Source organism: Bicyclus anynana, chromosome 26 (assembly GCF_947172395.1).
Source record: "Bicyclus anynana chromosome 26, ilBicAnyn1.1, whole genome shotgun sequence".
NCBI lineage: Eukaryota > Metazoa > Arthropoda > Insecta > Lepidoptera > Nymphalidae > Bicyclus > Bicyclus anynana.
The window spans coordinates 2,306,375-2,322,851 of NC_069108.1; the positions used below are offsets into that span (position 1 = coordinate 2,306,375).

The window sequence follows — 16,477 nt, forward strand, 5'->3', positions numbered from 1 at the left end:
CCAGACCTTGATTATTTAAGAAAACCTCAATCGGCCCAGCCGGGTATCGAACCCAGGACCTCCGTCTTGTAAATCCACCGCGCTTACCACTACGCCACGAAAGCCACCAAATAGAAGTTTAAATTCCCCTAAATTTGGGGAATTCCGTACAAGTTGGCAATGCTGCCGGAAATAGAAAACCACAGATGACTGAGACTCTCTAAAGTCTCTGAACACAGGTATGTGACTCTGTTTGACGTTTGTTTTGTGGTTCTATAGTAGTATATTAATCTGTGGTTCTAAATTACCATTTCCGTCCATTATTTAATTTATTCTTTGTCTTTGTTGATTGTCATAATAGAAAATAAATTAAGAAAATGATACAAACAAATCGTTTGTTAATAAAAATAGATTAGTATTTGAAACTTTTATCAGGTTGATATTCTATACATTCGTTACCTTGGTACTAATTTCGTGACATATTCAAAGTTTATAAATAAATCTTTCAATAGAGGTACCAAAAAATGAAAACTGCATCAGTAGATTTAGATAAAAACCTCAAGTCTTGTAGGATTTGTTTAACTCCAAAAAACAATATGAGTTGTTTATTTAATGGAAAGTTTCTAGATAATATACAATATTGTACAGGAATTAGGGTAAGTACAAAGCTTTTATAAAGATTAAGAATACTTTAGGAAACAGAAGACAACATTTAAAACCAAAATAAAATATAACTCATGCACATTAACGTGACACCATTATATAGATAGCCATTCTTGATGAGTACTGTTTACCAACAAAGAAATTAGGAATAAAGGTAGAAAACACACATCATTTCATAACTTATTTAATTTAAATTATGTATGGTTTGCTTATAAAATATCCTAACCATATCTAATTGTTCTAAGCATATTAATCAAATTTTTTTTCGTTATTTTAAGAACAAGTTAATTTTAATTGTTATTAGGTGTGAAATGACTAGTGCATTATACCCTCATTTTTAATTTGTTTGTTGGTAAACAGTACTCATCAAGAAGGGCTATATATAGCTACCAAACATAGTACAAATATCATTCGAGCCAGGTGTAAAATTAATCCGCATGAGCTGTAGTCGTTAATATAGTTTGGCATCTTCGTTCGTAACACTCCCAAATCCCAATGTTACGTTAAGACTCTCGGGCAGGGGGGCGTGTAGCAAACAATAAAAACCCACGATGGATGCAGCTCACCTCCCCGCACGCACGATTTCTACACCCGCGCAGTCTTTCCCCCCGTCGCTTGCATATCATAGGAGTGTCATTAACAAACTTGCCAGACTATAGCCCATTTATCTGTGTCCCTATTTTTAGGAGAAGATATTTGGAAATTAGCGCTCATCGCACCGGACGCTAAAGCCCTAGGCAGTACGTCTTTGCTGGTAGGGTGGTAACTAGCCTCCGCGAAGCCTCCTACCTGGACCAATTAAGAAAACCTCAATCAGCCCAGTCGGGTATCAAACCCAGGACCGCTGTCTTGTAAATCCACTCATACCACTGTGCCACTTCTATATTATTGATATTAAACTACTATTGGTTGCCTTCCTTGTTAGAAGGAAGGAAGGTTGGAATGGACTGTTAACCATAAAAATAATATTTTTCAATACAAACCAGTAAGTAGTTGCTAAGATTTGTATGTTAACCAAAGAAACTATATTAATAAGTATATCATATTAGTAATGAGCCGTGATAGCCCAGTGGATAGGACCTCTGCCTCAGATTCGAGGTACAGAGTGTAGGTCGAGTCAGGTTTGAGGCATGCATCTCCTACTGTTACTGCTTTACCTCCAACATTATGTGCATTTTAAGAAATTCACTTGTCTCAAGCAGTGAGAAAAAAACCTTGTGAGGAAACTGCATACTGGAGAATTTTCTTAATTCTCTGCGTGTGTGAAGTCTGCCAATCCGCATTGGGCCATCATGGCCTTTTGGCCTTACCCCTCTCATTCTGAGAGGAGACTTGCCCAAAAGTGAGCTGAAAATAGATTGCTAATGATAATGAAATTAATAAGTTTACTGCAGCACTGATTTTCTGTACTTTCCCCTGGTGCAGTATAAGGTTTTGTGACCTCATACTAGATTTATGTGGTCCGATACGAGGTCCATCGACCTCCTAACTCTTGAAGACGCTAGACGTATGAGGTCAATTGACCTTGTACCGCAGCGAATGTGTTAAGTAAATATTTTGAAGTGATTTTTGTTTTACAGATAATAAAAGAGACCAGACTGCCGAACCAAATATGTAGAAGCTGTCAAAACAGCTTGAAACTAGCTCATAAGTTCAAAAAAATGTGCATTCTCACTGAACAAATATGTAAAAATCTGTTAAAGAATAAAATTAAGGATGAACCTGACGAGTCCAAACAAACTGTTAAAATTGAAATTGACAACTGTGATAATAATGGAGATGAAGTAGAACATAACAAGAATATAAAAAAGGACCAATTAAAAGAAAATTTTGATATTCTTGAGGAATATATTAATGACAATAGCTTAAGTGACCTTGTGTCTGAAGACAATATAACAGAGGATTTTAATGTTGATTCTGTGAACGAAAATAAATTTAATAACAGTTTTCATGATGCTGACAAATCAACTTATGATTGCCAGGGTAAGGCATGTATGATTTCTTTTTGTTCCACTAACCTCCTTAATCTTACCCTGTTTTCATTTTCTTAAAATTCAAAATTCCATAATTCAAAATTCATTTATTTCAAGTAGGCTCACTTTATTCATTTATTTCAAGTAGTTTACAAGTTACAAACACTTTTGAAACATCAGTTGACTATTTGTACAGATTTTAACACCGGTTCGGAACGCTGAGAAGAACTGGCAAGAAACTCAACAGTTGCTCTTTTTAAAAAAATTAATCAAGAGGTCCCTGTATCATGTTGACTGTTACCGATCTATTGTGATCGCGACTGACTAGATTTCCCCTCCAATACTGTTTGCTGCCAGGTGCAGCAGCAGGTTGTTCACAGGGATGTGTTTTACCTCCTCCGGGCTTACTATGAAGTGCCCTAGGTGGAGGTTGCGTTTATGTATAAGAGCTAGGCAATTGTATAAAATATGCAGAGGTGTTTCCTCTGGCTCGAGACAGAGTCAGCACAGTTCACAGTCTCCAGGAGCTTGTGAGTTTGATGTGACAGGTAGCAGCGACAGTGATTGTACCATTATTTTGTGGTAGAGGAAACACCTCGAGCAGGTCACAGCACTTGTGACCTTGAGAGTAGGTTTAAGGGATCCCTTCTGACTAGCTAACAATCACATTCCCTGCCCATGTCCTCCATGCCTACACTAAACAATTTATAATAAACAATAATTACAACACAAAATCACAAAATCACTATTGTGACTGGCAGCGTGACGGCGTCTACGCTGCCTAACAAACTGAGGTCAAGTCATCAAATACCCTCTTATTTATACTGACACTGATACTTTCCCTCTACAATAACATAAATAATTAATGTGAATACCACCTGTAGGAACTTGTAACACATGTGTCTATCAGTATCTGGTAAGTGTCTGTACTATACACATCTGATGCTGTTTCAAAATCTGTTCTTAGTGGATGTCTACTACACACATATACACTACCTCCCTGCCTAATGCCATCTTTGTATGTTAAGAGATTTCGATATTTAGGGATGAATGACCTTTTGCTAACGTATTTATGTTATAGTGTTATTGACTATATAAATGACAAAAAAGCTTGGTGAATTGCATTAAACAATTGTTAACTTAATTTTAGATAAGTTTGTAAAATGGTGGTAAACGAAAATAAAATCATGGCTGAGTTTGTTGTGGGCTCTTCTCGGACCAAGGCGTATTTGGAACACGTAACTTTAATTTTAAGTTTTCAACTATAATTACCACCATTAAATTAAACTATGACATAACTTGATGTTTCAAAAGTGCTTGTAAACTAAGCTTAATTGAATAAATTAATTTTGAATTTTTATTTAGCTTAAAAAATATATATTTAACAGATGTATTTGTGCTTGCAGAATTACCCATTGTCAAAAAGGAGAAATGTGATTATGAACCAAGTGAATACTTACCAATTGAATATGATGGTTTGGAAATCAAAAATATTTCAGAAATATCACATACAGAGGCTAAACACAGGTAAATATTTTTAATCCATCTTTAATTTGTCCCAAATTTTGTTGATTGTTTTTGTTGAAAAACCAGTTATTGTTGACCATACAGCCTGAGTTTTTCGACATTTTTGAAAACTTATGAATGGTTGAATATACTTTTACTGAGCCAAATTTTTTTAACCAGACCAACTTAACTTTAACTTTTATTCAACAATTTTTATTTTAGTATTTATATGTTACCAGTGGACGCCCGCGTCTTCCTCCGCATGGAAATCAATGTAAACTTTTAACCCCTATTTCACCTCTTTAGGGGTAGAATTTTAAAAAATCTTGAATCACATCATCATCAAGAGAAAAAAAAAAAAAAAAAAAAACATCATCATCATCATCATCATTATCAACCCATATTCGGCTCACTGCTGAGCTCGAGTCTCCTCTTAGAATGAGAGGGGTTAGGCCAATAGTCCACCACGCTGGCCCAATACAGATTGGCAGACTTCACTCACGCAGAGAATTAAGAAAATTATGCAGGTATGCAGGTTTCCTCACGATGTTTTCCTTCACCGTTTGAGACACGTGATATTTAATTTCTTAAAATGCACACAACTGAAAAGAATCACATAATATTTCGTAATTTTTTTTATGGTTTTTAATGGTTTATGAACATTAAAACTGTAACTCGAAAAATTAAGGACTTTCCATACAAACTTTCAACCTCTATTTCACCCCCTTCTATTTTTATTTTATGGTCAAAAAGAACCCTATCTTTTGCTCCAAGGTCCCATTTGCTACTATACCAAAATTCATTTTGATTGGTTCAGCTGTTTGGCTGTGAAAAGGTATCAGACAGACAGATAGACATACAGGCTTACTTATTATTATTTTTTTTTTTTTTTACAAGTTAGCCCTTGACTACAATCTCACCTGATGGTGGATGATGCAGTCTAAGATGGAAGCGGGCTAACTTGTTAGGAGGAGGATGAAAATCTACACCCGTGTAATCTACGATGCCGTGTAGAAACCGAAAGGTTTCTACACGGCATCGTACCGGAACGGTAAATCGCTTGGCGGTACGTCTTTGCCGGTAGGGTGGTAACTAGCCACGGCTGAAGCCTCCCACCAGCCAGACCTGGACTAATTAAGAAATTATATTAGAATAGATTATCAAGTCCATATTCAATTATACATGGATTCCCATGGTCGACATTGTGTTGGCCGGTGGGAATTTCAGGTTAGTGTTATGACAGAACTGGAATTTAACTGATTGATGCAATGACTAGACATGACGGTAAATAATTTAGTACAATCAATAAAGTGTCTCAATGTCAGAATGGACGAGCAGTAATAAAAGGGTTTTACTTGGGTTTAATGTTAAAGATAATGTAGTCAGATAAATCGGCCGAGGACGTGCGATGGTCAGAATGGCCGTGTCGGCGAGTAAATTATTTGATCGGTTAGCAAAATCTACGTTTATCATTGTGATAATATTAGAATCAGGTTTTCAAGTAATTGGGATTTAATTATTTACTGTTTAAATAAATAAGACTGTGAAAGATTTATCACGTGACTCTCGTCCAATAGTATTGCGTTGAAATGGCGCGTAGGCGGTACGTTTAACAGAGTGGGGCACCTTGCCTCCATTGTAGCCTGCTAGTTGAGTAGCTCAGTTTTAATCGCGATCTCGGAATGGATACTCGTCTTCCATTTGTTAAATAGTAATGGTGCAGTGTTAAAATAGTGATAGTTTTTCGGAACTTCAGTGGGTGAGTTAATAGAAGTAAGGCCTTTGCATTGTTAGTTACTCCGCTGGGAGCCAACATGAGCGGAGAATGGGGAGTATTAGTTAACTGTAAAGGGGTCCTTTAACCCAACTGGAATCAGTTACAAGTCTGACATCAGCTGGTGGCTGACTCCCTTGCCATACGATAGTTAATTCTGGTTTACATGTGATAGTATCAGCGCTGTGCTTGATCAATTTAAAGGGTAGAACTGTATTAGAAAGTTTTAGTGATAATTTATAGTGTTACTTTGTGTACAAGCCATCCTTGACACGTAAAACGTAGAACCCGCTCTTCGACTACGGCTCCGTCGATATCAGAAGTGGGATTTTATGTATACTGGGTGTCCCATAATTAATGGATAAAACGCTAATGGTATGAATGTATTAATTACAGGACAACCAAGAAAAAACAAGTGGTTAAAAAACGTGGTCCGTACAAAAAGAAGGGCACCGTCCCAGCTCGGAGGAAGAAGTTCAAGTTCATAAAGCTGTTCTGCGAGAGCTGCCAGCTCAAGTTTGGGAGCAAGGAGGAGGCAGCTCAGCACCGGGAGACAGTCCACAAGGAGGCTTGGTCGTTTATGTGCGAGGTATAATTTATTTCTTTAACACACTATATAAATATAATTATTTAAAGCGTAGCACATATAAATATACAAAACGGTTGTAAGACCTGTGTATGGATCAGTTTGTTGGGCGGTGAAAGGGTCGGATAGTAAACGAATGCATGTAAACGAAATGTGTATGTTGAGATGGATGTGTGGTGTGACAAGAATGGATGAAATAAGGAATGAGTATATAAGAGGAAGTTGGAAAGGTGGCGCCAGTGCAGGAAAATTGAGGAGTAGAAGGTTAGCTTGGTATGGACATGTAATGCGTAGGGAGGAAAGTCATATTACTGTAAAAATGTTGAATGTGCAAGTGGAAGGACATAAGTCGGCTTCAGTAGCTCGTGGCATTCGAGCCGTCTACATTTCTTGTTGTGTAGTTCTTTAATGGTTACTTGGGATAGGCGGGGAGAGAGACTTGAGTGGAAAAGGGGAGTGTTTGTTAACAGTCAAGGGTGCCCTGAACCCTACACACAACGTTCACAAGTGCGTGACTCCACTCCAGGTCATTCTTTGTTATTCAAGGGTCTTATTTTGGTTTTTGGTTACAGTTTAATTTGTTAATTAACTGTCCTGACAAATGTTGTGAATCATAAACTTTGTTCGACTTTGGTTTTCGTATTGTTTAAACCACTTCTGAGTCTGTTAAAAATAGACAATGTAGCGGTATAGATTTCTGTGATGCCTGACAGTATTGATAAACAGTAGAAGAGGAACAAAATCAAAAAGTTTTCGAGCACTTTTACTAAAATATATCTTGTGACATGAAGGACCTACCTATCGGCAATATTTCAAACTTTGAAGTTTAGCTTATGTTTAGACATTAAAAAGACACCCATATGTTGTAATATAAATCTACAGGTATGCGGCAAGTTGTTCGTCCATCGAGGCTCGCACTACACGCACCTGCGCACGCACCGGCCGCCCACGCACGCGTGCACGCACTGCGACTACCGCACCAACAACAAGTACGACCTGGCCAAGCACCTGCTCATACACGCCGGTGAGTCGACGCGTGCGTGCGTGCGTGCGTGTCACACTGTCAGTACACCGCGGCTCGCACTACACGCACCTGCGCACGCACCGGCCGCCCACGCACGCGTGCACGCACTGCGACTACCGCACCAACAACAAGTACGACCTGGCCAAGCACCTGCTCATACACGCCGGTGAGTCGACGCGTGCGTGCGTGCGTGTCACACTGTCAGTACACCGCGGCTCGCACTACACGCACCTGCGCACGCACCGGCCGCCCACGCACGCGTGCACGCACTGCGACTACCGCACCAACAACAAGTACGACCTGGCCAAGCACCTGCTCATACACGCCGGTGAGTCGACGCGTGCGTGCGTGCGTGCGTGCGTGCGTGTCACACTGTCAGTACACCGCGGCTCGCACTACACGCACCTGCGCACGCACCGGCCGCCCACGCACGCGTGCACGCACTGCGACTACCGCACCAACAACAAGTACGACCTGGCCAAGCACCTGCTCATACACGCCGGTGAGTCGACGCGTGCGTGCGTGCGTGCGTGCGTGCGTGTCACACTGTCAGTACACCGCGGCTCGCACTACAGGCACCTGCGCACGCACCGGCCGCCCACGCACGCGTGCACGCACTGCGACTACCGCACCAACAACAAGTACGACCTGGCCAAGCACCTGCTCATACACGCCGGCGAGTCGACGCGTGCGTGCGTGCGTGCGTGCGTGTCACACTGTCAGTACACCGCGGCTCGCACTACACGCACCTGCGCACGCACCGGCCGCCCACGCACGCGTGCACGCACTGCGACTACCGCACCAACAACAAGTACGACCTGGCCAAGCACCTGCTCATACACGCCGGTGAGTCGACGCGTGCGTGCGTGCGTGCGTGCGTGCGTGTCACACTGTCAGTACACCGCGGCTCGCACTACACGCACCTGCGCACGCACCGGCCGCCCACGCACGCGTGCACGCACTGCGACTACCGCACCAACAACAAGTACGACCTGGCCAAGCACCTGCTCATACACGCCGGTGAGTCGACGCGTGCGTGCGTGCGTGCGTGCGTGTCACACTGTCAGTACACCGCGGCTCGCACTACACGCACCTGCGCACGCACCGGCCGCCCACGCACGCGTGCACGCACTGCGACTACCGCACCAACAACAAGTACGACCTGGCCAAGCACCTGCTCATACACGCCGGTGAGTCGACGCGTGCGTGCGTGCGTGCGCGCGTGTCACACTGTCAGTACACCGCGGCTCGCACTACACGCACCTGCGCACGCACCGGCCGCCCACGCACGCGTGCACGCACTGCGACTACCGCACCAACAACAAGTACGACCTGGCCAAGCACCTGCTCATACACGCCGGTGAGTCGACGCGTGCGTGCGTGCGTGCGTGCGTGTCACACTGTCAGTACACCGCGGCTCGCACTACACGCACCTGCGCACGCACCGGCCGCCCACGCACGCGTGCACGCACTGCGACTACCGCACCAACAACAAGTACGACCTGGCCAAGCACCTGCTCATACACGCCGGTGAGTCGACGCGTGCGTGCGTGCGTGCGCGCGTGTCACACTGTCAGTACACCGCGGCTCGCACTACACGCACCTGCGCACGCACCGGCCGCCCACGCACGCGTGCACGCACTGCGACTACCGCACCAACAACAAGTACGACCTGGCCAAGCACCTGCTCATACACGCCGGTGAGTCGACGCGTGCGTGCGTGCGTGCGTGCGTGCGTGCGTGCGTGTCACTGTCGGTACAGCACAGTGCGCTCGTGTGTTGCAGGCATCAAGAAGTGGCAGTGCGCGCGCTGCCCCAACAGCTACCACACCGCGTCCAACCTGCGCGAGCACGAGCGCAGCGTGCACGAGCGGCTGCGGCGGCACGCGTGCGGCGCGTGCGGCAAGGCGTTCTCCGACCGCACGCACCTGCGCCGGCACCAGGACTCGCACGACCGCGTCAAACGGTGCGTGCAACAGTACCGCACGTGCGGCTGCGGCGCGGTTGCGGCGCGTGCGGCAAGGCGTTCTCCGACCGCACGCACCTGCGCCGGCACCAGGACTCGCACGACCGCGTCAAACGGTGCGTGCAACAGTACCGCACGTGCGGCTGCCGCGCGGTTGCGGCGCGTGCGGCAAGGCGTTCTCCGACCGCACGCACCTGCGCCGGCACCAGGACTCGCACGACCGCGTCAAACGGTGCGTGCAACTCCAAGCACAACGGTCTCGAGCCGCCAGCATCCAGTGGCTCCCTGCAACCCGCTTGATATCCTCGGTCCTCCTAGTGGGGGGTCGACCAACACTGCGCTTTCCGGTGCGGGGTCGCCATTCCAGCACCTTGGGACCCCAAGGTCCATCGGCTCTTCGAACTATGTCACTTCAACTCCGCGACACGCTGAGCTATGTCAGTTTGGTTCGTCGGCGTATATATATATGTGTATAAAATAAATAAATAAATTACCTACCGTCAAAATAAATATAAATCCCTGTATTACAGATTCGAGTGCGACGTGTGTCGAACCGGCTTCAGTCGGCGTTGCCACTGGAAGAAGCACTTATTGAAGCAGCACAACATCGTGGTACCTCCGAAGCGGCCCGGCAGGCGCGCCGGACAAACCGCTGAGGAACCCATAAAGACGTCAGCACTGCTCAGCGCACAAACCGATCACGTTAAACCCGATTAACGCCACGCCACGAATCGTTAAGCCACGCCACGAACGGTTAAACACGCTACATCACGCGCCATTTTAGGCAACAAAACAGTCCCCAACTGGGTACACCTCGCCACGACACGACGACGGTACGCCACGACACGTTAACACAACGCTATGTCTCATTCCAAACACTACATAACTCTACAAAAATCCACATTACTCAATTTACTTATTCAAATTTACTTTCTAGCTATTAGTAGGGGACGTAAAATTAAAAACTGCAGTTTCTAAAAAGTCGATGGTTTTAGTTACAGTGTCTTGTCATGATACAGTGCTAGGTAGAACTTATTTAGATACACACACATAATTCAGGCATCGCTGTCATTAGAAGCAGCTGTTGAAACAGCACAACATAGTGGTACCGTTGAGGAGCCCATAAAGACTTCTGCGTTACTCAGCGTACAAACCGATCATGTTAAACCCGATTAACGCCACGCCACGAATCGTTAACCCACGACATGATATATTAACGCCACGTCAAGCGCCACTCCAGGCAACAAAACACTTACCCGCTCGTTACTACTCGCCACGACACGACAACGCCACGACACGTTAACACAACGCTATGTGTCATTCCAAGTCACTATATGGCGCCAAAATACTCCACATTACGTCATGACACGACAACGCCACGTTATATGTCATTCCAAGTTACTACATGACGTCACAACACTCTTCATTAAGCCAAGACACGAAAACGGACAACGCTATGCCACGACTCGTCAAAGCAACGCCATGTGCCATCCCAAGTCACAATCCACTTATTACGCCGAGGGGTCTGCAGGCTCCACAAATTTATACAGATTAGATAGTTCACTAATGAAACTCTACATTATCAGCGGGTCGCATTTATCCCCGTACTCCCACAGGAATGGAATCAACGCGGATGAAACCGCGGGTTATATACTATGGAGTTTAATAAATGTATGTAAAAAGTTGAGAAATTAAGTGTCTATGAATAAAAAGGTTGTACTGTACTTTGTTTTATTTTAAAATAGTTATTTATTAAAATTAAATACAAAATGTTGATGCATATATTATCTACAAATTAATAAATAAGTGTTTATATGAAAGGTGTGTGTTGTTTCATTTTGATAGTACTTGTTCTTCTTTACATACGGTGTCCCGTAATTAATGGGTGAAACGCAAATTCAAGATACACTATAAAAAATAATGCAATAAATAACTAAAAGTCAAAAAATTTTAAGGACCTAAATAAAAAGGTCAAAATTGTAATGGCGACGATTCTGTAGTTAACAAATAGCTGCCAGGTGCCTCTACAGGATAAAGACAACAATTATTATTGGTGATTATAACTATGGAAATTGCATTTGGACTTAAATTCAATTGAAATGAATTTTTTTGTAGTTGAAAATAGCATCGCATTTTATTAAAAGGTTTGTGGAATCTGTTATCTTCCCTGGTATGGCTAGTTGACGATATTTTTTTTCCCCACGTCATTTCTATCGAATTTGATATTTTGTAAATTGTGTTACTTAAAATTCAGATAATATTAAATTGATTTATAATTTAATTGAAACTTAAGCCTGTATAAATTTCATTTAAAGAATCGAAAGAATAAGTTTTGTTTTAGTTGAAATTTTCAACTTATCTATGGGAACTGTTTTACATTATAGAAACACCGGAAACGGAAATACATATAAATGTCAGAATTCTACGGAATTAGTAAATGGACTATAGTTAACTAAAACTAATTTGAATAGTTGAAATAAAAATCCTAGGATGATCAAGTTATATACCTAACTATATTTTTTTTCAGATTTTTAAAAATTTTCTATCTTGAATCGGTTTTTCAAATCTATATAGCTGCTGTAATTAATAGAAACTGATTTTTGTTAAACATTACTGATTAATTAAGTTACACTTAATAAAATAAGATTATGGATTGTCTTCAAAGTTTTTACAAAACAAATGAAACATTATTTGTAAAAAATATTACTTACATTGGTAATTTAATCCGTAATGTTTAACAAAAATCAGATCTTTCAAATTTTACAGAAAAAAAAATTAAAAAAAGACAGCGTCTCTGTGGAAAAGTAGTGAAAATAATATTTTAATCTTAAATTCTGTTGCTAGTTTGTTTTGACTTACACTCATAACAAAGATAACAAAGCCCCCTTTTCCCACTTGGGTTTTATTTTTAAACACTTAGATATCGTAAGCATAATATACCTACCTGTAACAACATCGCCTTATGTAAACTGGTTTTATATCATTGTCGTATAGTTGCTTGACCGCAGTCTTACTCTGGTTATTTATTTATTCAAATCAAATCAAATCATTTATTTGCTAGAATGTGTTACATGTTTTGGTCTTAAAATTATTGAGTCACCTATACATTTAACTGATTACAGTATGCAAGATTTTTACAATTAAAATATTAATTTCAATAATTTATCCTAATAACATAATTATATTTGATGTGAAAATTTACAATAAAAATTTCAACCTAAATTTAACATATATTTATTACAATTTTTGTTATCTAACTAGCAAACCATAAATAAAATTTTACTATTTACAGAATAAAACTTTAAAACGATATATGAAAATGAAAAATAAATCGATTAATGTTTTCATTTATAATTGTATTTTTTGTGCAATAAAGTATTTCTTCTTCTTCTTCATAGTAAACAAGAAAACGTACAAAATTATAAGCCTTCAAAAATGTCGTAAAACTCAGGCTGTATGGTCAACGATCTTTGCTGGTCCCCGTTAAGGATAAATTAAGTGTCGTAAAACTTTGTAGCAAACTTCTTTTGATAATATAATAATTGCCTTAATAAATTAGAATTATCAAGATTTCTTTTAAATAATAAGTAAATTGGCGGGCGAGCTGGGCAATCCTTTTTATTACTGACTGATTTATGTACTAGCCCGACCCAGTATTCAAACCCAGGACATATATGATCCGAAACCACAAAGACTAACCTGGACTAACAACAAGGCAACATTGTCATTAAAAAAAAATCATAGACTAAATAATAAAATTCCTCCCAGAATAAGGCCGTTCGATCGATGACTATCTTCACATCGAGACGCGAGCAGCCCGGACCTTGTGAATGAGGAAAATACTGTTAAATATTAAAAACTGGACAACTGTGAGTTTGACTAGCCTACAGAGGGTTCCGTATATATTTTTTAACCCCCAACGCAAAAAGAGGGGTGTTATAAGTTTGACGTGTCTGTCTGTCTGTGGCACCTTATCTCCTGAACGAATAAAGCGATTTCAATTTAGTTTGTTTGTTTGTATGAAAGGTGACTTATGTGCGAGTGTTCTTAGACATGTTTGATGAAAATCGGTTAAGCTGTTTAAAAGTTCTGGGGGTTGAAAATGGGGAAGAATTATCGAATGTTTGCAAATATACTCGAGTCTTAAATGAAAGCGCACTGAAAGAGAATATTGATGACTTGATCGATAGTGTAATTAATAATTTCATGACCTTCGGGAGTTTTTCATAATTTTCAATTTTATTCACAGCTCATAAGGACTTTAGACGTAGTTAAGTCTGCCTTAAATTTCAACTCGATAACTCTGACGTACCGATCCCTTACGTTCCCGTATTAACTCTTGACCACAGATTAAAGAATAATAGGCAGATAGAGGGCACGGAATACAACGGTTTTGTAGCCGTTCCATTTACAAATTTCAAAAACGAATACATTCTAGAGTCAGTACGACACGAAGCGTCGCATCAGTAACTTTCAATGTTAATCAAGAAAAATGGCGTCTAATGTTTTAAATATTTTAAAAACTGTTTACAATAACAAAAGAAATAAGATAGGGTATATTTTTATTGGTAATTATTGATTATGACTTCAAAAAGGAGGAGGTTTTCAAGTTAACCGGTTAAATAATTCGTATTTGCGGATGTCAAGGAGCCGCGTAACGTTAATTTTTTTTATGAGTTTCACTGGCTTTACCACGCTGCTTGTAAAGACTCATTCTGAAATATATTCTGTGGTTCCCGTATTAACTCTTGACCGACAGACAGACGGACTGACGACACAGTGGTCAAGGGATCCGTTTTTCATTGTAACATACGGTACTCTAAAATCGCTTTACTTCTGTCTTCGTCACAACTCAACTTTACTCACTCAAGAATTAAAGACAGACGTTGTCCGCCATCGGTCGAGTGCGGTCGTATCTAATCATATTATGTTTTAGTGTTTTTAATTAAAAAAGTGTCCGTGAATTGGCTGAGGTGAGTTTTTTTAGCTATTTTTTTTTTTATTTGCCCTGTAGTTATGTTCGGGAATCATGTAAGTTAGATTTTGCACTTTGAAAGCTATAAAACATATTTGAATAATTTATGTAAAATTAGGAGTATAAAATGCTTGTTCAGTTCTTGAACGATTTACCTACATACTAGGTGATATATAGTGACAGAATTATTAGACTAAAATAATACTATGTAGGTATTAAAGAATAAATAACTTGATTCTGCAACCATAATTATTTTTTATGAGGGTAGGTAGGTATGTATTCTTCAATTTTTACTCACGGAATTGTAATTTTGCATAAATAGGTAGGTACGTTTAAATTTAAAGGAAATCGTCTTATTTTAGACCATTTATATTTACCTTCCTAATTATAAAACTGGATTTTAAAAATATGACTTTTATTATAGTTTTAAATTTTAATTTATTTACCCATCTTGAACTTTAAAACATTGCATTGCAGTGTTACCAACTCTCAAAAATATTTATCCCTAAAGTTTGTGTCAAGAACCCCTAAAATCCAATTATCCGGGTAGGTAGGTACATAAATGGAATCCGTAGGTAGGTATATGATATAGGTAATATCACTCACGGGTTAAGATGCTTTATAATCAGTTGACCTGTGACCAACGACATTTTATGATTTAGACATGTTACGTGCCTACATCACTGCAAAAGTGATCCGTTTTTTGTGTTTGTTGACATTATTGTAAAAGGCATCTCAGAAATTGTTAATTAAATAAAAATCATAAACAATCACAGATTTTATTCAAACAGTATTGGTGTTCACAAAATTAAAATAGCTAAAATTAATTAGGTACGCATTACAAATTAATTAGGTATTCATTAATCATTATGTACTTCGCTATTAATGATTTAGTATTTAACATTAATTACTATTTACAATGAACCAACTAAAATAATAATAATAACCAAAAATAATATCACGCATTGGCTTCTTGAACGCCAAGGACCTCCATAATCGTGAGGTGTGCTATCTCCTCAGACCAATTATAGAAGGACCTGTATCGCACTCATAGAACAAAACGAACACGAACAAAATTGTCTGTAATTTTCTGAAGAAAACGAACTTAGATTTGGTATATATCTTTATACTAAACTAGAAGTTTTTGCCCGTTTTTTACACAATTCAATTACACAAAAAGGTATTTTTACGGAGCTCCTTAACCAACGAACATGATTACAACTATTTAACATCGATACTATAGAGACAGTTTTTATAATCGCATTAGATCGTTGATCATATACTTTGACAGAAAAGTAACGTCTAGCGAGGCTGGTCCTATACAATAATTGGTCTGAGGCTATCTCAGAGATCATTTTGTCAAGATGAATGTGAGTATATATCAGAATGTCGTTGCAGTGGACAAGGGATTTACCCCGCTAAGATCATAGAGCACTGCTTCCCAAAGAGAAAGATCCCTAGGCAAAGAGAACTGGCGCAATCCAATAGTGTGGCAATATGGAAGAGCAAGGAGTTGCATGGACGATTCTACAAGGCCCTTACTGGGCCGGTTGTAGATCAAAATTTGGGGAAACCGAGGGTTTTGGTTCTTGAGACGGCGCGTATTGTGAGGACTGAGGAGGTTCCTCACTCTGGAGCCCTGACCACCGGTTGCTTGGGCACTCAAATGTCCCGCAGCGGGAGGTTCATTTTTTTTATAAATTTTTAATTGTGTTTTGTATTATATTTTTATATTACCATTGTTAAAATTAAAAAAAAGATAAATAAATAAATGAGATGAATTAAAAAAAATTACATTATTAAATTATAGTTTTCACAATCCGTTCCTCTCTGTCGTTCAGAAAAAAAAAACATTTCGACCGACTTATAGATACAACCACAGACAACATAGAAATAGCGAGTAACACGGTACTATAGGAAAGTCGTGCTTTATACAATACTAGCGGACGCCCGCGACTTCGTCCGCGTAAAAATTGATGTAAACTTCTCTACCTCTACCTTACCCTGCTCGTAAACCTACCCAACCCTACC

The 16,477-nt window shown here is 40.4% G+C and overlaps 2 protein-coding genes across 3 annotated transcripts in view; both read left to right on the forward strand.

Moving 5' to 3' along the window:
- Positions 1 to 317: 317 nt before the first annotated feature.
- On the forward strand, positions 318 to 11,295 carry LOC112053541 (zinc finger protein 271-like). Its single transcript, XM_052889845.1, has 11 exons — positions 318 to 635; positions 2,223 to 2,625; positions 4,022 to 4,142; positions 6,292 to 6,484; positions 7,364 to 7,671; positions 7,715 to 8,181; positions 8,229 to 8,525; positions 8,573 to 8,695; positions 8,871 to 9,170; positions 9,291 to 9,471; positions 10,002 to 11,295. The coding sequence occupies exons 1-11, from the start codon at positions 504 to 506 to the stop codon at positions 10,186 to 10,188; spliced, it is 2,712 nt and encodes a 903-aa protein (XP_052745805.1). The 5' UTR covers positions 318 to 503; the 3' UTR covers positions 10,189 to 11,295.
- A 2,990-nt stretch (positions 11,296 to 14,285) lies between these two features.
- The window catches only part of LOC112053537 (phenoloxidase-activating factor 2), a 35,563-nt gene continuing 33,371 nt past the window's right edge, over positions 14,286 to 16,477 (forward strand). For both annotated transcript variants that reach the window (XM_052889648.1, XM_052889649.1), the window contains exon 1: positions 14,286 to 14,444. The gene's annotated coding sequence lies outside the window, so the exon portion shown is untranslated. The remainder of the gene's footprint in view (positions 14,445 to 16,477) is intronic.

What these genes read in the sequence shown, in the direction of transcription:
- LOC112053541 (XM_052889845.1), top strand. Translation starts at nt 504, where the DNA reads ATGAAAACTGCATCAGTAGATTTAGATAAAAACCTCAAGTCTTGTAGG. An exon ending in GCACCTGCTCATACACGCCG is followed by an intron (nt 8,182 to 8,228) that starts GCGAGTCGACGC and finishes TCACACTGTCAG; the next exon opens with TACACCGCGGCTCGCACTAC. An exon ending in GCACCTGCTCATACACGCCG is followed by an intron (nt 8,696 to 8,870) that starts GTGAGTCGACGC and finishes CACGCCGGTGAG; the next exon opens with TCGACGCGTGCGTGCGTGCG.